The 24254-nt window shown below is 56.1% G+C and overlaps 2 protein-coding genes across 4 annotated transcripts in view; one reads left to right on the top strand and one right to left on the bottom strand.

Moving 5' to 3' along the window:
• GRAMD4 (GRAM domain containing 4) overlaps window positions 1-5764 on the top strand; it is a 73007-nt gene extending 67243 nt beyond the window's left edge. For all 3 annotated transcript variants that reach the window (XM_033117405.1, XM_033117406.1, XM_033117404.1), the window contains exons 15-19: window positions 1302-1446; window positions 2182-2275; window positions 3081-3165; window positions 3805-3873; window positions 4426-5764. In XM_033117405.1, coding sequence (XP_032973296.1) covers window positions 1302-1446; window positions 2182-2275; window positions 3081-3165; window positions 3805-3873; window positions 4426-4530 — 498 coding nt within the window. In that variant the 3' untranslated portion in view covers window positions 4531-5764. The remainder of the gene's footprint in view (window positions 1-1301; window positions 1447-2181; window positions 2276-3080; window positions 3166-3804; window positions 3874-4425) is intronic.
• Window positions 5765-8576: 2812 nt separating this feature from the next.
• Window positions 8577-24254, bottom strand: part of CERK (ceramide kinase) — a 44905-nt gene continuing 29227 nt past the window's right edge. The window contains exons 11-17 of the mRNA XM_033116663.1: window positions 18718-18792; window positions 17692-17844; window positions 16396-16501; window positions 14865-14941; window positions 13885-14090; window positions 12750-12958; window positions 8577-10953 (exon numbers count right to left, since the gene is read on the bottom strand). Coding sequence (XP_032972554.1) covers window positions 10881-10953; window positions 12750-12958; window positions 13885-14090; window positions 14865-14941; window positions 16396-16501; window positions 17692-17844; window positions 18718-18792 — 899 coding nt within the window. The 3' untranslated portion in view covers window positions 8577-10880. The remainder of the gene's footprint in view (window positions 10954-12749; window positions 12959-13884; window positions 14091-14864; window positions 14942-16395; window positions 16502-17691; window positions 17845-18717; window positions 18793-24254) is intronic.

The following is a 24254-nucleotide window of genomic DNA, read 5'->3' as shown; positions in this document are numbered from 1 at the left end:
GGGATGCTGCCCTGGACTCAGGGAGGAGCGGGCCCCGCTGAGCCAGGCTGGCCCCAGGCAGAAGGCCGGCATGGTGTGGGGTGTTGGTCATGGCTGCACAGAGCCTGGGGGCCTTGGGAGGAGGGAGCCCTGGCAGTTACCGCCCTGTGGGTGGGTGCTGGGTCCCACTGTCCCTGGCTCTGAGGCTCGGGCAGCAAGATGGGCCCACCTTATGCTCACAGGCTGGTACTGGGCCCATATTTCATTCATAGTGGAAAGCTATATGGGCATCAGGCACCGTGTACCGAGCCAACCTGTGTGCTCTCCTCGAGGTCTCAGACAAGTGGGGGTGTTCTGGGCCTAGTAGGACTCCCAGGCAGATCTAGGAAGGCTTCCTGGAGGCAGTGGCATTGGCTTCCAGGGTCTTATGTGTGAATGTTCTCTGAGAAAAGTGTCTCGTGACTGCTTGATACTTTTGTCCCTGGGAGGGAAGCTTGGGGTCAAGTGTGGGTCAGGCTTTCCGGGTTCTGGGACAACAAAGCTTGTTGCTGGGAGCCCGACCTCACCAGCTGGATGTGCAGCCAGGCATGTGTGAGCTAGTGGACGGGTTCTGGTCACACAGGTGGCCATGGACCTGAGGGAAGAGGCACAAAGGCAGGTACCTGAGTCCCTGACATGGGAGCAAACGAGGGCCCGTCCTGGCCCTGGGGTGGCTGGGACAGGACCTTCCTGGGGGCCAAAACTGCTTAGTGCTGGCCACCCTCAGGGGAGGGAACAAAGGAGGGGTGGGATGAGGGCTTCCAGGATGGAGGGCAACCCCGCCAAGTGTCGTGTGGGCCTGTGTCTGCGCCTGCAGCTTGCTGAGCCAGTGTGTTTGTGCCTCGTGTCGCGTGGACCCACTTTTTCTTTTGTCGCAGTCACATGTGTATCTGTTGTCTCCTTTCTGGCCAGCTGTCAGGGCACGACAAGGTACGGTGTCCGTGTAGAAGACCCCTCGTCCCACTGTGACCTGATGCTGTGCATTGCCGTGCTGTGACTGTTTGATATTTTAGTGTCGCTTTTGGTGGCCTGTCCCTCTGGCCAGTTCTGATTCTGAAATGTCCACCTGATCTGCCTCGGTGCTGAGCACCTGTGGCACAGTACCTGGACTGCGTATGCTGGGGGGAAGCGTGGGTCTCCCCACTGTGGGCACCCCCACATCTGGGAACACACGCCTGTTCACTCTGTGTTTGCAGCTGTGTGTGGGGAAGGAGGTTGTGTGCGTGCCGGCCCGTCCCTCTCCACACTGGCATAGCTGACAGGGTCGGGTGTCCTCTTGGCAGCTGCAGACGGCCGCCTCGCGGAGCTATGTGTCCAGTGCCCCAACTGGCCTGAGCAAGGACGAAGACGCTGGTCGTTTCCATGGCACCAAGAAGGGCAATTTCCATGAGATCTTTAACTTGACGGAAAACGAGCGACCACTGGCGGGTATGTGTGCCATGAGCCTGTGACCCGGTTGTGGGGACCACGGCTGGCTGCCTGCCTCCTTCCCTGACTTCCTGGGAGGCAGGTGGAGCCGCAGGGCGGGCTCCCAGGCCACATAGAGTGACTTTTCTTTAATAAACAAATGGCAGGAATTCAGCGGGGCCTGCCCTGAACCACAATCCCGGAGTCTGTGTTGCAGACGCTGCCCTGAGGTCTCCCCGGGCCTGGCTGTGGCCTCTTAGGTGACTTGGGAGTTCAGGTCCCTGCCTGCCTGCCAGAAAAGACCTCCCCCTAAAACTCCTAAATTGCTGGGCTCTCAGTGAACTGGGCTCTTAAAACCGTTGGCGTCTGTACTGCGGGACACCCACCGCGGAAAACAAATGGTGGAGAATTTTAAGTGTTGACCTTCTCCCGAGCCCTCGTCCTGTACTGAGTTGTGGCCGCAGTCTGATTTCTTTTACTCCGCTCTTCAAACGGCGTCCTTTTCCTTTGAGAAAGAAAACCAAAAAACAAAATGAACACCCAAAAACCCTGCCTATTTGTGTGGAAAAGGAAACGTCTGTTTTAGAGACTTAGATGCCACTTGCCGTGCCACCATCCTCTCACTGGACTTTATCTGATGGTGGAGAATGAACGTCGGTACATCTTTGAAACGCCAATGCTGATGGGTTGGTTCCAAAGTCAAATCAGTGGTGGGCGTGTCCAGTGGGAAACCCACGGTTGGTTTTGTCCCCTTAGTGTGCGAGAACGGCTGGCGCTGCTGCTTGATAAACAGAGACCGCAAGATGCCAACGGACTACATCAGAAATGGGGTGCTGTACGTGACAGAGAAGTGAGTGACCACGAGCTGCTGGCCGGGCGTGACCTGCGGGGGTGTGGCTGGGGGCGAGGGCAGAGGTGCCTCAGCAGGCCCAGCTGTGGGACTGCTAGCCCTGCCGAGAGCCCGTGCTGCTCCTGCTGGCTGTCCCCACTCCCAGGGGCCGAAAGTACTGGCTCCGAGGTGGACGCAGCCTGGGCCAGCAGCTGCGTCCTTTCCCAGGCCTGCGAGAGGCTCTGGTCTGAGTGCTCGTGATGGGTGACAGACAAGTCAGGAGTGGTGTCGTGTGGAGGGAGCTAGGCCCAAGGCGCAGGCAGAGTCCTTCTCACTGTCCTTTTGAGGTGTAGCAGCCCCAGGGTGGCTCTGCCTTTTCTCTCCTAGGGTGAGACTGTACGGAGAGCTTATCCCTGAGGCTGCCCCCATTGTGGAAGGTGGGGGAACAGGTCCACACTTGGGGGCCATTCTCAGCCTTGGGCGCCCTTGGCCAGCCGTCCCCCCACACTCAGCAGCGGCCGCTTCCCTCCCCACCCCCTCACTGAAGGAACTGGCCGAGAAGACCCCCGGCTAGGCCTCAGGGACGCTCCTGTGTCTCTTGTTGCATGTCTGAGGGTTGTGACGTCATGGGAACGTAAAGCAGGTTCAGTGTAGAGCGGTGGGTTTTAGTCTATAAAAGCTCTGAAGCTTTCTAGAAGTAGTCTTTTACAACAGTTGTGAGGGGCTGTCTAGGGGGTCACCCTCCGCCCCACGGGGGCTGTGGCAGCAGCCATATGTTCCCCGTGGCTCACTTGCCTCTGTCTGTCCCTCCGTCCATCCCCCATAGTTACTTGTGCTTCGAGAGCTCCAGATCTGGGTCCTCCAAGAGGAACAAAGTCATCAAGCTGGCCGACATCACAGACATCCAGAAGGTGGGTGTGGCCCCGCCCTCCCCTGTCCCTGCCCCCTTCCGATTTCAGGGAGAGTGAAGCCAGCCGAAGCCACAGGGGCACAGGGCTGGCCGGGTTTAGTTGGAAGGTGGACACGGTTAGGAGGAGACCAGGTGCCACCTGGAGGCTCCTGTGGGCATAGCTTCTGCCCACGCTGGGGCTCCCATTCTAGAAGGACTCCGTGCAGAGGCCCGCAGCTCGCATCCCCTGTGGGTCAGCGCCCGGTGCCCTTGCAAGGGTGGCAGGTGGGCCCAGGCAGCCAGGTGCTGAGCCTGCTCTGACCACGGCATCCAGCCCTCATCCTCGGGCCCCTGCACCTCAGGGCAGGTTTAGGTCAGAGTGCAGACAGCTGTCCCGTCCCCACTTGGGCATTTTCTAACCACTTCTCTCATGTGGTCACGTAGAGTGGGCCCAGGTGCATGTGGTGCCCAGAGGAGGGGCCTGCACGCACACAGCGTGGGTAGCTGGGCCCACTTGCTTCCCCTCAGTCACAGAGTCACCCTCAGGCCCCATGGGTCTTGCCATCTGGGGGATCCATGGAGGCGGCTACCCTGGGTGTGAGGAGGGTGGCACAGCCCTGGTCCTAAGAGAGACCTGTGGTGACTCTGTGCTCGTCTTCAGTACAAGGTCCTGTCTGTCCTCCCGGGGTCGGGCATGGGGATCGCCGTGTCCACACCATCGACCCAGAAAGTAAGTGCTGGGCAGGCGGGTGGCCAAGGGGATGGCGGGGTGGGCCCAGGGGTGAGGCTCTGAGCATCCCTCTGGCCACTCAGAGGCAGTGACCCGCCAGGGTTCCAGCCTGGTGGAGGGGCCCAAGAAGGCCTCCACCTCCCTCCCTCCCTTCCCTCTTTCCTCCCTCCCTCCCTCCGTCCCTCCCTCCCTCCCTTTCTCCTTCCTCCCTCGTTCCCTCCCTCCCTCTTTCCTTCCTTCCTTCCTTACTTCCCTCCCTGTCTCCCTCTCTTGTGGCCACAGGAACCTCCTGCTGCATTGAGTTTGGGTCTGGGAGGCTGAGCCTCACAGGGGACGACCCAGCAGTTACTCAGGGAGGGAGGGTGGCGCTGGGGGCCCATCCCCTGCCTTGGTTTCAATGAAGCCCAGCCTCTGGGTGGGAGGGGGACTCCCCTTGGGCACCCAGACCTCATGTGTGCCCCGTGGGTCTGGCCCAGGGCCAGTCAAGGCTGGGGTGGCGGCCTTGCCCTGCAGCAGCCTGGCCCTGGCTCAGTGACTGTTTCTTCCCGGCAGCCCCTGGTGTTTGGGGCCATGGTGCACAGAGACGAGGCTTTCGAGACCATTTCCAACCAGTACATGAAAATCACAGCGGCAGCAGCATCCGGCAGTGATAGCTAGTGTTGTCTCTCCCAGGACATGCTGGACTTTGTTTTTGTTTTTGTTTCTTTTTTAACAATTTGGTAGTGGGAAAAAAATTGGATATCCTCATGATCTTTTTGCAATAATTCCCCTCGATCTGTGGTTTCTATTGTGTTAACCTGTGTTTACAGACCCCTCACGTAGGGGTTGGGGCACTCAGACGGTGCCAGCCCGCCTGGTGGGTGAGGCACGTCTCAAACACCTGTGGACACAGAGGCCACTGGAAAGGATGACATGCAGGACACACTGTCCCAGCAGCTGCCAAGCACATCTGCTCCTTCTCTGTCCGCACCTGGCCAGAGACCTGGCTCTCTGGAGGCCGGAAGCTCTTCCACACCAAAGCCATAGCTGAAGGACATCAATGACAAGGGACACAGAGGCCCCTTCACTAGCCTTCACAAACGGCCAGTCGGTCTCACTCTTCCTTCAGTGGGACCCCTACCGCATGTCCACGGAGCGCCGTCTGGCTCGGCCTTTGTGGGGCTGAGGGCTGCAGCAGGGCTGGTGGGAGGGCCCTTGTGCCTCAGGCCTGGGCCTGGCCCACCGTCCGTAGGGACCACCTGCCATCTTGGCCTGACAAGCCGGCCAGAAGGCCTGTAATGGGCACCTGACGCAGATATGGAGTGTCGTGTAGGTAGGAGCATCTTTTTAACACTTTGCTGTTTGGAAAGGCCCAGAATGTCCCTCAGGCTCTCGAGGGTGCTCAGGCTTCTGTGGCTGTCAGGTGAAAACCAGCAGTGGCGTGGCAGGTGCCAGCCTCCAGGTGACGGAGGGGCTCCGGGGCTCAGGTGGGCCAAGCAGTGCAGGACTTGGGAGGACACTTTGGAGAGTGACCGTGGGCAGAGCCCAGAGGTTTGTTGCCAGCAATCTGCAGTGTTCCACGTCCCTGCACTGGCGTGCACGTGGGTGGGAGTGAGCCCCTGCCCCCTCCAGCTGGTCTGCGCTCCGCCCCACCTAGGAAGCCACAGCCCTCGTGCGGGTGGCCAGGCTCGGTCCATTCTGGGGCAGCCCTGGAAGCCAGAGGGGGTCAGGCAGGCTGGTGGCCTCTGCAAAGGACGCGCTCGTGGGGTTGGGGCGGGTTGGCATGGCCGCCTCCCGGTCCGCGCACTTCCCAATGTGGATTCCTCCACTTCCTTGACTTGTCCTGAGTCCTTTGGATGTCACTGAGATTGTTGTTTTTTGAAGAAACAGAAGATTATATTTTTTACAGAGAGCAAGTTGTTTTTCTTATTTTTGTATCATTTTTCAGATGTAATTTTTACCTTTGCTCCTAATTTGCTGGTTTGGGTAAGATATGGGTGGGACTGCTCGTCACCTCTTCCCAGGGATGACGCTTCCAGGGGCCCAGGGAGCGCTTCCAGGGGAGCCACACCAACCAGCCAGATTAAGCACACACCCGCCCCAGTCGGTGAAATCTGGGGACCTGCAGTGTCCACCTGGCTCTCGGTCACTCTGGCGCTGGTGTTCACGTGATTCTGTAAGTCGACCTTCTGAGAACGAAGGCAGAACCCACTCTAAACCTTGGCTTTGGCTCGCACGGTCAACGCAGGTGGACTGGCTCTCACGGGCCCCATAGAGGCCTTGGCTACACCCAGGGGATACCCCAGAGGGACTCCCCAGTATCCAAGGCAGGCAGGAACTGCCCCCAGGGACGGGCTGTGGGGCGACCCCTATGGGTGCTGCTCCAGCCCTCCGCTGCGGCCGTGCGGGGTCAGCATGTGCGTCTTTGTAAGCACGATGGGATTCTGTCCCCAAGCTCAGTGGGGGATGGTCCCTGCTGTGGAATAGGGCCCCTGCCTTCGGCAGAGCGCGGTGGTTTAGTTTGAGTCCCTTTTGTGGAGAAAGGGAGATGAAAACTGACCACATGCCAGGGTCTGTGGCCCCAGCCAGGTGGGCCAAGAGATGCTGGGGTGCCGGATGGGGTCCTCGAGTTGCCCAAGGGGCTGGTGGCAGGTCCTTTGGATGCCCAAGGGTTGTGCCAGGAAGAGTGCGGCCCTGTCAGGCTCCGAGCTCCCCACCAGAGAGGACCTGTGGTTTTACTGAACTGTGTAAATCTGGGCAGAGATTTAATTTCTATGACTAATCACTGAGCTAGAATGAATGTTAAATTTTTTATGTCTGAAGCCTGAGTCTATTTTGCATCTGTAAATAATCGTTACTAGTGTAACTCTTGTTCAACAACAGGGTTGTACCGGAGGAAGAACTGATGAAAAAAATCCCCCTGTAACATTTTTTTAAAGAAAACCTTGTTTGTTTAAAGAAAAAGTCTTGTATAAATTATAATTTTTATTTAAATAAACCTGAACTGCTTTGTGCTAAGGTGGGGGCCCCAGTGCATTGTGGACAGCAGGTGGCCCAGGACCCCTGCAGCTGCCACTGCTGGACGGCAGGGGGCGCTGGGCACCAAGGCCACCAGGTGAGGGGTGAGGTCTGTGGGGTAGGGCCCGTGTACACTGAGTGGGGGGGCAGGGACCCCGGTTCCAGAAGACAGGAGGCCGATGACGGGGGTGGCTCACAGGCAGGGACATCAGGACCTGGCACTGGGGGCAGCGGGGAGCGGTGCCATCACCCCGAGGGTGTATGGGGAGCAGAGATGGGCAGAAGCCGTGCCTTGAGTGTGGGGTACAGGTCCTGGCCCCACCCAGAGATGCCTTCCGTGGGGGCCCTGGGCGTCTCTGGGACCAGGGGCCACTTGCAGCCCTACCCCCAGTGGCTGAGGCTGAGGCGCAGGAGGCCTTGGGGCCCTGGGCGGAAGGGTCCCCCGCCAGGGACAGTGGCTCAGCCCATCCAGAGACTCACTCCCGACAGAGGGACACAGGCACCCACCCAGCACTGAAACCACCGGGATGGAGCCCTGACCTGTGCGGAGACCCCAAGAGCACCCAGCCTCCTGCACCCCAAGCCACACGAGCCCCCAGGAGGCAGAGGCCCGCCCAGGTCACTCAGGGAGTGTGGCCTGCTACTGCACCCGTCGTCCGGGGGGCAGCAGTGACAGGACCGTCCCTGGGGAACCTGTCACAAATTCTCAGGAGCACTGCTGCACACTCCCCAGGCTCTCTGACACACACCCTGATTTTCTAGCCCAGATACACTTCCTGATCCCATCCCCCACAGCCCCCCTCAGCCCTCTGCCCCTCCTGGCAGCACTCCCACCTGCTCTGCCCGGCAGTCAAGTGCCAGTCCCTCCCTCCTCACACTGGGGGACACCCGCTCCCTGGAGGAAACCGGGGACAGGCTCGCTGATGGGCTAACACGTAACTGTTAGCCCCGTTTCCGTTTTACGCATGTGCCTTATTTAATGTAACAGTAAAGCACACATATGCCTAAGGACTGTTTTTAAAACTTTGATAACCACATTTCAGTGTGACTGGCTTCCTTTGCAAGCCTGTGTGCTTTAATTTGTGCATTTCACAGCAGTACAGACGGTCCCCGACTTAAACGATGGTTCAACTTACAATTTGACTTTATGATGCTCTGAAAGCAATACATGTTCAGTAGAAACTCGAATTCAAATTTTGAATTTTGATCTTTCCCCAGGCTAGCGATACGCGTACCATGTTCTCTTGCGACCCTGGGCCACGGCAGCAAGGTGATTTGTCCCAATTTTGCTAATGTGAGGGATCTGAGCACGTTTAAGGCGGGCGAGGCTAAGCTAGTGTTTGGGAGGGCAGGTGCAGTACACGCCTTTTCCACGTAAGGGGTTTTCAGCTTGTGACGGGCCTGTTGGGGTGTGACTCCGCTGTAAGTCGTCTGTAAGTGTAACAGACGAGGGGCGTCTGTACTGAGAAGGCGCCTCTTGGCTTTTCCTAGACAGTACAGGGAACAACAAAAAAAGGTGCCTAGGTGCCCCTTTCCTGCAAAAGCCATCACTCTGGCTGCAAATCAGAAGGGTCACCCCAGGGTGGGGAGTCCGGGAGACAGAAAGGGGACAGACAGGAACACCGGAGGGAAATGAAAGTATTGTTTTTGTTGTCGAATCGGGGTTCTCTTCATAAGTACTTACTGTTTATCGTATAACAGCCAAATTCTGTCCAAAGTAACTTTATTTGTGTCTTCTCAAACATATCAGAACAAATAGGTCATTTTCCAATCTTGAAACCAGCAAGATTAGAAAGGAAATTAAGTGACCCTTCCAGCCATATTCCAGTGACACAGAGCGGAGGGACAGTCACACCGGTTGCCCAGCGACGGGCGGTACGTCACTTCGTAACTAGAATAAGCAGGAATAAGGTCAGAGCATAACTGCTGCCTCATCGTGTCTGCGCCAGTGAGCAAAGGAAGTTAAAACAGACTAACCCTTGTAAGTGAGCTTAAGTTTTCACTACGTAGCCAGGCGTTCTGATAATTTTTCTTAAAACCCCAGTGTGCAGGTGTTGTGGTCGCTCCATCTAGAGTCTTCGTGGCAGCCTGAACTTCCTGCGTGGGGAAGGTACTTCCATCCCATGCAGGTTATCAGGCTCTCGGCCATCCACCATCACATAATCTCCAAGAACACTTCCCAGGTTTGCAATGTCAGCATGCAGTCGGGCCACACTGCCAGAGCCATTTGGGAACCACGGGGCGTGGCTGGGGTTCTGGTCCAACAGGAAATGCTCACTCCCTGGCCTGGACTGTTTTTCTACAAGTGGCAGTGGATTTCCAGGCGGACTAGTGCACTGGAAATGTTGATCAGGGAAGACAAAGCCCGAGGACTGACTGGGGAGACCCTGTGACGCAGCAAGACTCCACACAGTGGTAGGGAGGGGCTAGGGACACCCCTCCCCCACGAGCGCCTCACCAGCAGGGCCCACCAGGCTCCATGGAGCTGCCAGTCCTCATCTTTGGTTTCTTCGCACCCAGGAGCAAACATTAAGAATACAGGCGGCCTGTGTGTATCTACTTTTTACACCAGACTTTTCATCCACCCACAATTTTTTCATAATGTGGTCTACTAAAAAAACCCCACTGTTACAGCTGCCCTTTTGTCTGACTGGGTAGGACTGCAAGATGAAATAGGTAATTTCACATATACTTCAAAATATAAGTCGGCGCCAGTGAATTCTAAAAATACATGATGTTTGTCAAAAGCTAAAAAGACTAACTGAACCTACATGAAGTGAGAGCCCGTCATGAGGCTACACCGTGTAGAATCGCCTCCTGTAACGCGCGTGCTCCCTCTCTTCACGAATCACAAGTTAAGCTGCATCTTGTATCGCAGACAGAACTGTTCTTCCCTCGGCCTGGAGTGCAAACACCACAGGGCCAGGGCCGCCGGGGAGGGGGCGCCTGCACAGGATCCGGGCGCCGCAGCCAGCCCCACAGCAGGCAGCAAACTCAGACTAACGGTGACGACACCTACGTACTATTCTGCTTGAAAAGGAGAAAACTTCAATAACTACATAGGAATAAATGTGAAGGTAAGAAGAAAACCTGGACCACGCGTAGAGACTCGAGGGCTGCACCAACATAACCCCTGGTATGTGGAGCCCCCCAGGGGCAGGGTCTGAAGTTTACAGAGAATTCACAAAGTGAACTTACTACACGCCAGCTTCTGTCCATGTCCCTTGGGAATCCCAGCTAGGCCACCTACTCTGTGTCGCCACAAAGCACCGGCATCGTAACTTGAAAACGGTGAAACGTGTGCTGGTGCTGGGCGTGCTGCCTGTTCCAGAGCTCACGACCTGCTCCTGCCACCAGCCGGGCTGCCTCAGGAGCACCACGCAATGGAAGCGCGCGGTGAGCGTGACAGGAGGACTTCCGGCTCCGTGCCCTTCTCTTGGAAATGGTCCCGTGTGGGGCTGCCTGAAGGAAGCAGGGTGACGTTGCATTGTAGTTGCACAGCAGGAGGGATCCAGTGAGGACCCTAAGTGAGCTCGGATGAAGGTAAGATGAGGCAACACAGCGTGGCTGCTTTCCACAGCCTGTCCACGAGCGACTGCCGCGGTCTCCCAGCGTGGATCAGAGTGAACACCTTGTGTCCAGGTGGTGCCGCCTGGATGGGGAACACTCCTATTTATCACCCCTAAGATTATTGCAATGGGGCCACTAAGGGGCAGTTTTAAACTCTGCGCTGTCTGTGCTGTTAACATAGAAGAAGCCCCCAAATCAACAGTTGCTGTTTGCCGAGCGTAAGTTCTGTGAAATGCAACCCCAAGATTCACACAAAACTGAAAATGCCAATGCGTTCACAAAACTTGACAGAAGGTATCCTTTCTAAAATCAAGATTTAACTATCAAAAATAAATTTCTAAATGTAACCGCATGTATCCACATAATTGGTCTGCAATATTTCCTTGGTTTTCACACTTCTGAGGACAGTGAGAATCTGGCGGGTGGTCCACGACAGCGCCTTAGCCGCAAAACTCCTGCTTCGAATTCTCTTCGATTCCTCGTGCGAAGAGCCGGACCAGCTGGCAGTGGACCCTGCAGAGACAAAGGGCCACACTGAAACCCTGCGTGTCCCCGACTCCAGCCCCACAGCTGGTCAAGGGTGCAGGAGCGGCTCATTCACCAGGGACAGTGGGTCTCCCCGTGACTGTCTATGGGTCCAGCCCCGCAATGACTCACTCACACTCCCGAGAGACCTGTTTTTCAAAGGACAGCTGACACGGCCACATGGAAACTGGGGAGCAGAAGACCCAGTTCTAATTCCAGCACCCCACTCGCCATCAGAGTGACCCCATGTATCCACTGTGCCAACCTCGGTCTCATCAGCACCCAGCTCGCAGGGCCCCGGGCACCATATGTGGGGCACCCCCACCGTATGCCAGATGTGCAGGCCACGTGCAGTCACGAAGGACAAGTGCGCCCCACGCCAGGCAAAGCCCAGGCGGCTGAGGAGCGGGCCGAGGTCCCCTGGCGGCCCCCAGCCTGCACGACGGCCTCCAGACCGGAGCCATAGGGCCCTGGCCGGCATCACACCTCCTCAAAGGTGTTCAGTAATAACTGAGTGGCTTGCTGCTCAAGACTCGGTAACACCTGTCCAGACGTGCAGGACATACTTCCCAGAGGCCGCCCCGATTTCAGGGTATCCCATTTCTCTAGTAAAACCATAAGCCAGCATTAAAAAAACTCCATTTTCTTCGCTTGTCACGTGAGTCCACAGATGCCAATCCCTGCGAGTACGACTGGCTTGGTGGGTTTCCCTGTGGCCTCGTGGCCGCCTCTCGTCCACAGACATGACCTGGGCAGTCACTGCCACACTGAGCACGTCCTGGCCACGAGAACGGGGAGCATGCAGACGTGGGACTGGGGGACATTTAACAGACTGCTCTCCTCCGACAGCTCTTCTGGACACGGACAGTAGAAGAGTTTTAAGGCTGTATCTGGGCCCTGCCGCTGGTTGGTTGAAAAGCCACGTAACGTGGAGGACTGTAAACAAGGTGTGCAGGTCCCCCTTCAGTGCTGGGCTGCGGACATCGGAGGGCACACCCGTCCCCCTCCACACGGTGGCCTGCTGACTCGCTCTGTCACCTGTCGGATGTGATCTGCTGTCTTATGGTCAGTGAGTGTCCAGTTGGGTTTCCTCAAAGTAGACCAAGATCGCAAAGACATTTGCAAACAATACAGAATGCTTCTAGAACTTGACGCGTATCCTCTAATCTCCTATAATTTGTATGCCCACACCTCATTTAATAGCCTTTAAAAAAATTTGTGTCTTTCCATGGGGAAAAAAACCTCTGCACTCGTATTTCATCCGATTATGTAATATGTGTTACATATACGACCTGTGATATAATTACAGGGTCCTGATACTAAATACAACGAGCCCCAGTGGGTTTAGGGAGGACCCACCTCCCACACTCCAGCGGCCAGCTGGTGCCTGCCCCCGGGGGGCCGCAAGCCTGGACCCCCCCGCACTTGGCACCTGATGGCGGCAGCAGCCTGGGCTCCTGGTGGACTCGGTGAACCCAGGACTCAAAGTGGCCACAGGGGCCGTTTTGTCTGTTCGTTTGTTTTGTGGGGAGGAGAGAATGCCAGGCAAAGAAAGAGATCAAGGCCAGTGCACGAGGAAGAGGAAAACAATGAAATCAAGGGGCTTCAGACACTGTGAAAATGATCCAGGCGGCAGCGTCTCCCCCGCCCCCGATGCAGGCAGTGGCCTCCCCCGGGCCACTCTGCGAGGCACGCGTGGGTGAGGCTCACGTCTCAGGACGCAGGGCTCACCTGTGCACACGCGGTGACCGGGGCCTGACCTCGAGGGCAGGGCTGACACTCACCTCACTTCGATGGCCGAGCTGTTCAGGACCTCCCCGTCGCAGTTCCAGGAACTGTTGGAGACGGTGCAGCAGCACGAGGGGTGGTGACTGCAGATGTGCCCAAAGCGCTGCTTCCCCCGCTCGCCGACGTCACTGTCATCGTCCTCCACGTGCTTCGACACAAACTGGAATTTCTTGATGCGATAAACTTCAACAAAAGCGAAGTCAAACTAGCAAGAGACAGGAAAAGATGTCCTTACAGTTGCTGTGCTGGGCAGGGGACAGCCCCGTCGTCCCCGACGAGGGTCGGCCAGTTCTCTGAGTGTGCTCAGCCCTCCTCGAGGACAGGGACACTGGGCACTGCTCTGAGCTGCTCCGTCCAGCTCCCTGGACAACTGCAGATGGAGAAAATCTGACACCTGCCTCCCCAGGCACTCGGCAAAACACTTGTACTGCTTTTGGAAATCTCAGCTCATCCACAATGACAAACATTTGTAAAGAAGTCTGGCAGCTCACTGGCTGGGACCTGTAGAATTCTTTGTCGTTTTGACAAGTCACTTAAAAGCCACTTAAAAATACTAGTGGACTGAAGGCGGTTTTGGTGACAGGGAGTCCACTGTTGTGCCTTAACTCTTTGGAATAAACTTGCTTCTCTTTCCACCAAAAAAAAGAATACTGTTGGACTAGATCTTAAATACAGTTTTAAAAATGTGTTACTATAATCAGAGACTAACCACCAGTTCCAGTTCCCTCCAAAGTGTCAGACTCGGTCTGCCCTGCTCTAACGACACAGATGCCAGAGACGATGGACGTCCCCTGGGAGCGTCTGCCCACCTGGGAGCCCCTGCAGGTTAATTGTAAGCGACCTGCGCGGGCAACACACAATTTCACTGTATCGTTTTGTTCTGTTTTTAAACAGCAGGAGAAATGAGAGGAGGACGTGTGTAAACATTCACGCCTCCTAGTTTCTGTGCTCAGAGGTTTCATATTTTTAAATGAAGTTGTACAAGGAGTAATTGTGACTGACAGTTGAACATGGGGAAACAAACAGAAACAGTCTGCCTTTCTTTCCCCCGCCTTTGGTGCTGGGCTCACGAGGGACGCCCCAAACAGAAGCGGCCCCAACACAGATCACGTGGCGACGCGCCGCCCTCACCTGGTCGTGCTGGTTGGTGTGCCGGACGAGAAACCTCAGGAAGTTGAACCTGGAGCATTTCCGGATGAGAATGAGGTCTGAGGACCCATCTCCCAAGTGGGCAGCTGGGGAGAGGCCCCTGGGGCTCCGGGGACACGCACAGGACATGTTCGTGGCGTTGATGGCCAGGAACTTCCCGCAGACGACTTTCCACTCCTCCACCTCGTCTGAAGCACAAAGAAGACGTTACACTGGATGCGAGACAGGAGGCAGGCGGGCGGGCGTCCCGAGGACATGGGACAGGGCCGTCTCTACACCCCCCTCTGGTTTGGACACTCCAGGTCTCACTCTGGCCACAGATGCTCGTGCGATCGACTGCCATCAACACAAGGAATGCCCACAACGGAGCCGTGGGACCGTGCTGCGCCCAGAGGGTCACCTCCCGAGAGGCAGAGCTGTGTCCCTCATCCTCACATGGGGACTTTAGGACGATTTAGAACAGGGGTCACCTAATCTGGCCCGCCATCTGATTTTGTGTGGCCTGTGAGCTAAGAATGATTTTCACATTTTTAAATGATTGGGAAGAAAAAAAATCAAAAGAAAATACTTTGTTGACCGATGAAAATGATATGAAACTTAAATTTCAATGTCCATAAATAAGTGTATGGAACACAGCTGTGCCCATTCCTTTCCGAGTGGCTGGCAAAGCCTGAAGACTCTACTAGAAGCACTAACAGAAACACTGCTGGCCCCACTCTCGGCTGGAAGCACCCGGCTAGCAACAGGACAGGGACTCGGGAGAGACGGCGACATGGGCGTTTCTACAGCCTCTCTTCCCAGAAGTCTGGCAAACGGCAACCATCTGTTGCCGCCTGAGGCTAAAGAAGATGGCTGTGCAGGGCAAGCCCGGGAAAGGGAAAGGTGGGCAGTGACAGGAGGCAGATCCCAACACTGAGAATTCTGACACAGTGAGGACCAGGCGTCTGGTCAGGAGACGTTACCTGTGTTCTCTAAGCCGTACAGCGACTTCTTCTGCTCCTCCTCCAGCTGCTGCCGGCTTTGCCTGCACACAAAGCATCTGAAAGACAAGAAGACATCCTCTGACAATGGGATACATGTGCTCGGCGCAGGTGAACACTTTAATTCTCGTATCATAAAAAGTCCAACGTCGAAGGCTTAGCTGAAGTATTTCTTCTGCACGTGAATTAGAATTCTCGCCATTAGATCTACATTTAAAGTCACGCATGTCACACGTCCTCCTCCACCGTCTGTAACACTATAGAGGCAGAGCGTCCCAGGAGGCCCGTGCACTGAGAGCCGACCTCGCCCTGCCGTGGGCACAGCAGTGGCTCGAAGAGCGTCCAGAAAGGCACCGACCCTCCCTGAGCCTCCGGGCTGAGCCTGCATTCGCTCGCGTGACAGATCACAGTGACCTGTGCAGGCGATGACACGCAGCGAGGAGCTCAGGGCTAATGCAGCCGCCGGGCTCCATGGTATCTGCCCGCAGCCCCGCTGGACCACGCGCCCAACAGGACAAGCGTTCACCCTGGCGCAGTTGCTGAGTGTGGCAACGCAGTGGCTCAAATACCGTGTACAGCCCCAAATTCTTCACTTCAGGAAGGAAGGGCCGGCGGAAGGACTTAAAGGAAAAGCACGGGTCCTTCAAAACCCACGCCCTCCTCGTCCTCAGACCACGGAGCAGGGGCCAGATGGTGGACAGATGCTCCGCTGTCCTCATGGGCCACTGGGAGGTGTGACTGATTTTAAGGTTGATTTCAGGTTCTGCTTTAAACTGGTCACATAGTCCAAACTGTCCTGGGGGTGCACCGGGTGAAACAAGCATCGCTGCTGTTCATCCACGTGTTCACACGCTCAGAGCCTGCGATGGCAAAGCCTGGACAGACTCCAGCCGTCACTGACTCACCTCCCCTCTCCTGGGGCTGCTTCTCCCTGTGCCCGCTCCCTCTGCTGGGTGCTCAGGGGCTCCGCTTGCCCTTCCTAACTGCAAGGTGGGCACCCCCCTCACCCTTTTGGAGCCAGGGTCTCTGCTGCGGTGGGGACAGGAGGCTCCACGTGCATCTCCTGCTGAAAACACCTATTCCGTCCAGTCACTTTGGCCGTGGTCCCGTCCAGTGTCCAGTGTCCAGCATACACAGCTATCGCTAAAGTAGTTTTTTGTCTTTTGTTGTTTCTTGCATGGATTTTTCATGCCCCCGGAACCCCAACAGGAGCAGGCAGCGTGATGTTAGCCCTCCCCCAGTGCATGAGGTGGCCTCATCCCAGCACTGGGCCTCCCCTTGTGTCCCATCCGTGGCACAGGGACACGTCACTGGAGGGGTCCAGTGACACACCCTCTCCTCATGGCACGTGTGGACTGGAAAGTGCTACATTAACCTGTGCTCTCGCTGGGCACAAAGTCCAGCGTCCCCAGCCTATGTCTGGAAAACACTTGTCACCTACTGCATAATAGGCCCAAACCCCACACTTTATTTCACACTGTTGGTGATAGAAACACGTTAGCAACGTGCTTACCCTGCCCGGCATGGTTTCCTATCTCTTGGAGACCCCACTGTGTGCTGTGCCGGCAGGAAAGACACGGTCCCTTCATAGCAGTGATGTGACAGGAAGGTCTTCAAGCCTGAGGACAAAGCGCGACGAGGGGAAAACAGCCACGGTCATTTCTTGGCGATGACACTGGTTATCAGCTTCAGAAACACGAGTGACAGCAAATCCATCTAAAATGCTTTCTAACAGCAGAGCACCTGCAGGGGGGGGGCACGGAGCACCGAGGGCAAGAGCAGGGTCCCACCCTCCCGCGCTGGACGGCACAGCTGGCTGCAGGGCCAGCACCGGCCGAGCCCCAGAGTGACGGAGCAGGAAGGGAGCTGGCCGCACTGGGCGGCTGGTCACCAGGGCTGCTTTCAGCGCTGGTACAATGTCCATGATGGTCACGCCACCGTACCCCCACGGCTGAGGCCTCCCAGGCCCTACCCCTCACGTTCTCACCACAGGGTGGCCAGTACTGGGCTGGCTGGTGCGGGGCCCCCGGCTCTCGGGGCAGGTCTCAGCCTCGTGCCCATAGACCTGGACCTGCCCAGCCTGTTCTACCAGCACCCAGCACGTGGCTGGCACTCCGTAACTGCCTGTCCTGGCCACAGACACGTTCCAATCGCCCTCTGGTGCCCCCGCCCCCTCCTTCCCCCCCCCCGGGGCACTCTGGCCTCTCTCCTTTCCCCTCCCCACCAACTTGGTTTCTCGCTAAAGCGAAGGGCGGGCAGCCAGATCCCCACACGGGAGGGGAGGGCATGACGTGGGCACTTTTATGTTATAATTTTAAAGCCACACTATAGTTTTGAGTAGAACTTTTTCATGCATAAAGCTCATCGAGTTACTATTCGTCTCTCCCCAAAAAAGGGTTTCGATTTCAGGACTTGGAATTATTCAATCTAATTTCATACAGATTTACCCAAAAATAACGACAGAGGGCAGCGCTCAGACAATGACGTTCGTTAGATGCGGCCACGGAAGTCATCCCAGCGACAGGAGTGGCAGAGTCTAAGCTCTGCACCCTCTCCAACCTCTTTCTGCACCTGGTGATGCCAGTGGCCCTGGGTCATGCAGACTGTCAGTGGGAGTGGCCTTGAAGCGATTTCCATTTCTCAGTCCCGCGCCGTGTTCAGACGACGAGACCCGCCTGTGACCCGCCTGTGACCGAGGGGGCTCTCGGCCACCCGCAACTACAGGGGAGCCCGGTCCCAACCTCTTGTGGGCGCCTTGCAGGTAAGGTGTGTACGCGCACCTGGTGCACCGCGCGCCGTCCTGAGTTACCTGAGAAGTCGTATCTGATGAGACCCATCCACCTCTTCTTCTCGCTGTCCTTGATGATGTCGCCGTAGAAGCCGTAGCCCAGCAACGACACCGAGTACCGCAGCAGCGCCCCGCTGTGGTGCACGGAGGACACGTCCATGGACAGCGAGTCCCCTGTGGGCAGAAGCCACCAGGTGGGAGCCGCTCAGTCCCCTCCCTGCTCCTGTCCCCAGTGCCCTGCAGGTGGGCTTCATTAAGATGGGAAACACGCGGAGGCGAAGCTGGGGTCTGCTCGAGTCAAATCCCCGAAACGGGCTTGGCAACCCGTTCTGGAGGGCGGAGCCCAGAGCGTGACCAGGAAGCTCATTCGGTGTCACTAATGGACTTGACAGTGAAGAAAGGCGTGTGGCCTTTAAAGCATAAAATCACAAATGGAGCCTTTGCAAACACAGCATCTCCGTGACTGGGTAACACGGGAGCAGCAGCGTCACCAGGGACAGGAGGGGGCCATGTGCTTGTCACACAGGTGCCCTGACACATCTGAGCTGGGCAGCGGCCACTCCTGGCTTTCTGATCCTGTGACAAGTGGTTTCCTGGCCTTAGGGACACGCATTCTAGAGCTGCGAGGGAGAAGAAACAGGACATGGAAAGAGCACGGCAGACTGAGGGACTCTGGCCTGGGCCGGCCTGCCCGACGGGGTGACGAGGGGCTGAGCCTGAATGGAGAGCAGAATGCAGGGCGCCACACGAGCATGGGACATATCCGGGACAGAGGGACAGCCTGGCCAGTGCATGGGGGCACCGAGAGCCGGCCGGGTCACAGGGTGCCTGGCACCCCCCCCAAGACTCTGGACGGGCTCTGAGCACGGTTTGTTTCTGAAGGAGCCCTGTGATGGCCGTGGGAAGATGGGACGAGATGGAAGGTGGCAGGGAAACCACAGCCCGAGCCCTGCTGGCAGATGGGCTGAGGCTCCAAGGACAGTGGCTCACAAGCCTGTCACTAGGCAGAGCTGCTCGCTGGGTCCGTGACGGCTGAGCGCGACCTACCCACGATGATGTGCAGGGCCGATGTTTCTGCGTCGTTGATGCCAACCGTTGAGTAACACACACAATCTGTTGACCCTAAGGAGGGAAAACGAAGGTCCTTGGTAGCATTACAGTAATTTTAGAAAACTAGCAGGTTTCCAGTTAAGTGTGTGGTAAGCTCTTCCTTTTCCTCCATGGCCCCAGAGTAAATAAGGAATAAATACAATTTCCCCACAGAATGAATACTGGAAATGTTGAGATGGACTCACCAAAAACCCCGGACTGACCTTGCAATAACATCAATCAGCTCCTTACCGTCTGGGGGAGCAAAGGCCCCTGGGGATTGCCAGCAGCAGTGGCAGTCGGGCACCAACTCAGTGTCCCCGCCCCCAGCAGCGGCCCTGGGGCCCTGGACCACAGCAGCGCAGGGCTGCATGGAGACGGCTGCAGTGGGAAAGTGCACGCACAGCACACGGCTCATGAAGGCCACAGAAAAGCAGAGGGAGGCCGCACACGGCCACAAGCACCAGTCGAAGAAACGCACTTCAGCTTCTCCGTGTGCCGGGTTAGAGACGCAGAGCCCGGCCATCCCCCCCGCGGACAGTGTGCGGGCCAGGCAAGCACACGCCTGACTGCGGCAGGGCCCCCTCCGCCTGCCTGCGTCCTCGTCTGTAGAGTGGGGGTGGCCTCCGTGTGGCTTGGAGCAGCACCTGTACCGAGTGCGCGGCAGCGATGTTCCTGGGCTTCCCTCGCTCTGTCCTGCTTCTAACGGGGTCGGAACCCAGGCCGCTGTTCTCAGCCTGAGTGGGGTCGGAACCCGGGGCCCCTTTTTATAACAGGTTCCTGAACTCCAGGCCCCGAGATTCTGACTCAGCAGGTGTGGGACGGGGCTGAGCAACCTGACTGTTAACAGACCTGCCCAAGAGTTGGATAAACTGTGTGACAGGACCTAGAACTGCGCAGTGCTGCCACAGACCAGGGCCCATCAGGGCCGACCCAGGGTTAAGTCACAGACTGGCCGCAGGAACAATCTCCAAGTCTCGTCCTAAGTGACATCCGATGACGCCTGCAAGTTCACGGTCCCGACAGCTGTCTTCGACCGCAGGCACCTTTGCTATCGGTCAGATACAGAACCTGGTCCAGCATGAGGTCGGAATGGAGGGCTCTTCACTTAATCGAGGCTGAATGTGGCTTCTGATGGTAACTCTCACACACACACACACTCACACATTTTAATATGTATCATTTTCTTTTTTGTTAATCTGGATTTGATGACATCTCATCCCAAAAATGAGCCAAAAAGTAAAAATATTGGCGTGAACATTTAAGGTTATAGGAACGACTTGTTCTCAACATGTAATTAACAGTATCTAAGGAAAATGACGGGTTTCGACTACCTCCTCCACCTTCCTCTTTACAGTGAAGGGTACACATATAAACACTTCTGAGACAACAAACTGCAAAAGAGCCACTGCATTAACTTGAACCGTGCCCAGAGAGTGAGGCGTTCCTGTCCCTAGAACTTTCCGGAAGTTCCACAGAACCTGTGTGTTCCCCTTATATGCCGAGGGCATTGTTTACTTTCTTCACAAACCTTCCTTTAGAACAACAGCTGATCAGACATCCAGCTTCCCCTGCATTTAATCAGATGTGTGCATTTAATCAGATCACTTGTGTCTTGTAGTCAGGGAATTCAGCAATGACCGCAAATAGAAATGGAAACAGTACGTGCTCGGTTTCTGTGCTGCACTGTCCTGTAAAGCCAGGATCTCTGAAGTCCATCTTTGCTTTTGGATCTATCTAGACTCCACCTGATCTGTATTAAGCAGACATTAAAGGAAAGACGGAAGCTTTGTATGGGAACTTCAAAGAGGGCTCTGTTCTGGGGAAAGCCAGTGTCTGAGTCCCCACGCTTTACAACCACAACAAGGACGGTAGCCAGTGTGACGCCTCCTCTTGTGTGGGGATGAGTGGGCAGGACAGGGAAAGGCTGACCGGCCTTTCTGGTCAGAGGTGCAGCCCTGGGCCCCACTCCAGGAGGCTGGAATGGATGTGGCTTATTTGTCCAGAATCCAATTTCACACATTAGGTGGTAGCCGCAAACACTTCTCTCAGGAGAGTAGACGGTGCAGAACACAGGGCACTGGGTTCTAGAGATAAAGCACAGGACGCGGGGGGGCCTGTCCTGGATGGAAGGACACGCATGCTATGTCATCTGGTCCTTCTGCAAGGAACATGGTAGGGAAACTGAGTTTCTAATAGGTCTTAGGGATTGTTTTGCTGAAAACCCTGATTTTTAAGGAAGATAATCAGCTCAGCTTACTTCTACTCAGAATCCTTCACGGGGCCACTGCCCCCAAACCCCTGCACCACCTACCTCTGCTGTGCCTCTTACCCACCTGGCTCACGCACCTGGCCTCCGACAGCACCTCCCACAGCCATGCTGGTTCCTGCCTTGGGGCCTCTGCACGTGCCACTCCACTGCCCAGAATATCTTGCCCCAGAGGCAGGAGTGTGCCCTCCAAACCTTGGACCAGTGTCACACTTCCAAGGCCTCGCCGCACGCCCCGTCTGGAATGGCGTGCTCCCCACACCCCACCACGCTGTCTTCATTTCTCATCCATCGTCCCTGATGGCCCAGGCCTAGGGACATCCCTCTGTGCTCTCAGACTGCTGGTGTAGCCCCGAGCCACGGCACTTACACTTGACCAGGTTGGCCATGCCTGCCTCTCCCTCCCACCGGCACCAACCACCTGCACACGTGCACCCTGGTCTGGATGCTGCCTCCTGGGAGCTTGGTCGCCGGGCCCAGGATGGAGCAGGCAGCAGGCACACCACTCTCCTTGCAATGACACCTGAGTAAACTACCATCTTTCTGCCTCATCCTGTCCAAGACACAGCCTTTCCAAAATGAGCACGAGAAAGCTCAGTCCCCAGGTGGAGTCTCCCTGCTCTAAATCCCAGCACGCTCTGCTCTTGCTCAGTGCGTACCAGAAGTGAACGTGCCCTCTTAGTTCTAGCCGCACGAGGGTTCCTGCAGGCCTGGCACGTGATGGCATCAGGACGGGTCTCCGGCGCGGTCAACTCACTGACAGACGGGGCTCTGCAGGGCTTTGTCAGAGACACCTGGTGACTTTCCTATTTCGGTACTGGAATCTCAATTGCACTTTCCTCACCAAGCTCGTGTGGGGAGAGCTGATAAGGGGTACAGCTGGCTCCCATCTGCCACCGTGTGCACCAGCTGACCCTCAGCATGGCCCCTCACCTCTCACCTCTCAGAAAGGACTCCTGGACTCGCCATCAAAGGAAGCCCCTCCTAGCCACTCGCCCGGAACCCAGCGCCCAGCAGCCTCTTCTCTGCAGTAGCCTGCGACCAGAGACCTCTCATGCCCTCGTTTGTGTGTGTGTCTGCGGGCTTATCAGCAGGCAGAGGCAACGCCGTCTTCTCTGCTGAACCCCAAGGCCCAGAGTGCACACAGGCCCCCCCAGCTCAGTCCATGCTGTGGCGGTGGGGCGGGGCCCTGCCCCGCACTCCTGACACTGCTGGGGTCTGTGTCAGCGCGTTAGGTCCTAGTGCTCCCATCAGCAAATGGTGATAAAAGGCATAAAGGAAAAACAGATCAGAACATAGAAAAATAAAATTCATGTAGTCCAGAACACACCACAAACAAACTGAAAACAGGAAAGCTTAGTTTGGAAGAAAAGTGGTAAAACCAACCAAGGGTGAATATGTTTAAAAATAAACAACAGTGCAATCAATTAGAAAAAGACTTTTCCTGACTGCTGGCAGGGCTCCGACCTTCCACACCCTCCTGGGAGAACCTGTGACCTCACCCCAGTGCCCTGCATCTGCATCCCTGAAATGGGACATTTATGGCGCTGACATCACAGTTGTCAGGAGAACAAAAGTCCAGGACGCGAGTCATGGAACGTTTACCCCAGCCTGGCCCCCCCGCGAGTCACTGCTGCCGCCCAAGCCCAGACAGCAGGCCAGACAGGAGCCTCACCCTGCTGCGTTGTTTGCAAAACCCTGAACCAACAACACGCAGGCCTCACCCTTTACTTAGCTGTGAGTTTTCAAAGAACTAGGTCCTTCCTAGAAAGATGCAAAGCACGCGGAGCCAGCCCCCTCTGGATACAGCCCAGCTGCCACCAAGGCACCGAGCCCCTCATGTCTCCTGACTCCCAGCTCCTCCAGGTCTGAGCGACAAAACCGCCTGCTCCCCACAACTGCACTCTAGGGCCCCCCATGCCTGCCACCACCCACCCACCACCAAATGTTCAGTTCTTTAAGAGCAGAAACTGTCCCCCTCAGCTGCTGGGCTCTCAGCGCCCCACAGAAAGCAGGCGTTTGGGGGGCAGAACAGGATTCCTTCCAAACACACACCTGTGGCCCTTTCATTGGTCATAACCAGCGGTCAGAAAAGTAGCAGTAATGGTGTGATTGGTAAAAATCAGTTTAAATAAAAGAATAAACCTGAAGGAAAAACCAAGAACGATATTCCTAGTGGACGTGGCCCAACTGCAGGCAGCCTGCTGATACGGAGAACATTCTGGGATGTCCTGAATTAATTACAGCGGCCGGAGGGGGAAGGTAGAGACAAGAGCGTTTCAGTCACTCAGCTGTGGGCCAGACCAGCCAAAGCCTGTGCACACTCCCGAGTGTGTGTGGGAACTGACTTCCAGGACTATCTAAATGGAGACAGGAGCCACCAGCACTCTGCAGGGGGCTCTGCACGGCCAGCCAGCAGCAGCCCAGCCCCTCACCCACCCTTTGTCTACAGCTGCTGTAAATCCTCTTCCTCCCCTACCTGATGTGTAAGAACAGTCAGTCTCTCCTACTGTGAGAGAAAAAGCGGCCACCTAGCAAACCTGACAAGCTCAGGGGAGGCCTGCGTGGCGGGCCCTGCAAGCTCAGAGACAGAAAGTAACCACATAGGATGGTCTGAACATAAACATTCCTAACTAAATTGAGTCACAGCAGGTAGTCACCTCCTGGGCCTGTAGCTTCCTTGACAAAGGTCAACCTTTACCTTAAGCGAGCCTGTCTGTTATCTGTGCATCGAAGATAACATACCCGTGGAATGTCAGTCATCCCTTTTTCCGCACCGCTCAGAGCACAACCCTCTGCACCAGAGCACAGACCTCAGAACCCCTCCTTATCTTGTTCCCCACATACCATCTCTGTGCCGTTAACGATCCTGCACCCCCCAATGTAAAGGAAGCACATGTCTCTCCGTTTTACTTTTTATCCCATCTGAGATTCCCCGCTTCGCTTTCTCCCGCCCCCTTAATCTACCACTCGTGAATTTCACGTAACCCTCCTTAGTCTCCTCCTTTGATTCCAATGTATAAAATAAGCTGCAAAACTGCCATTCTCCAGAGCATTTGCTCAATCTGTGGAGATTTTGCTCCCTGGCAACTGTTGTCAGTTTGGCTCAACTCAACGCATAAAAACTCCCCACGGGTTTGTTTCGTCCTACGCAGCCAGTCACGCTGCCAGTGGGTCAGACTCCAGGCCCCGGGACTGGTCTTTTTTGTTAGCAACGGCCCAATGA

Source organism: Rhinolophus ferrumequinum, chromosome 10 (assembly GCF_004115265.2).
Source record: "Rhinolophus ferrumequinum isolate MPI-CBG mRhiFer1 chromosome 10, mRhiFer1_v1.p, whole genome shotgun sequence".
Taxonomy (NCBI): domain Eukaryota; kingdom Metazoa; phylum Chordata; class Mammalia; order Chiroptera; family Rhinolophidae; genus Rhinolophus; species Rhinolophus ferrumequinum.
The sequence above is the reverse complement of the archived record's forward strand: the minus strand, read 5'-3'. Positions and strand labels throughout refer to the sequence as shown.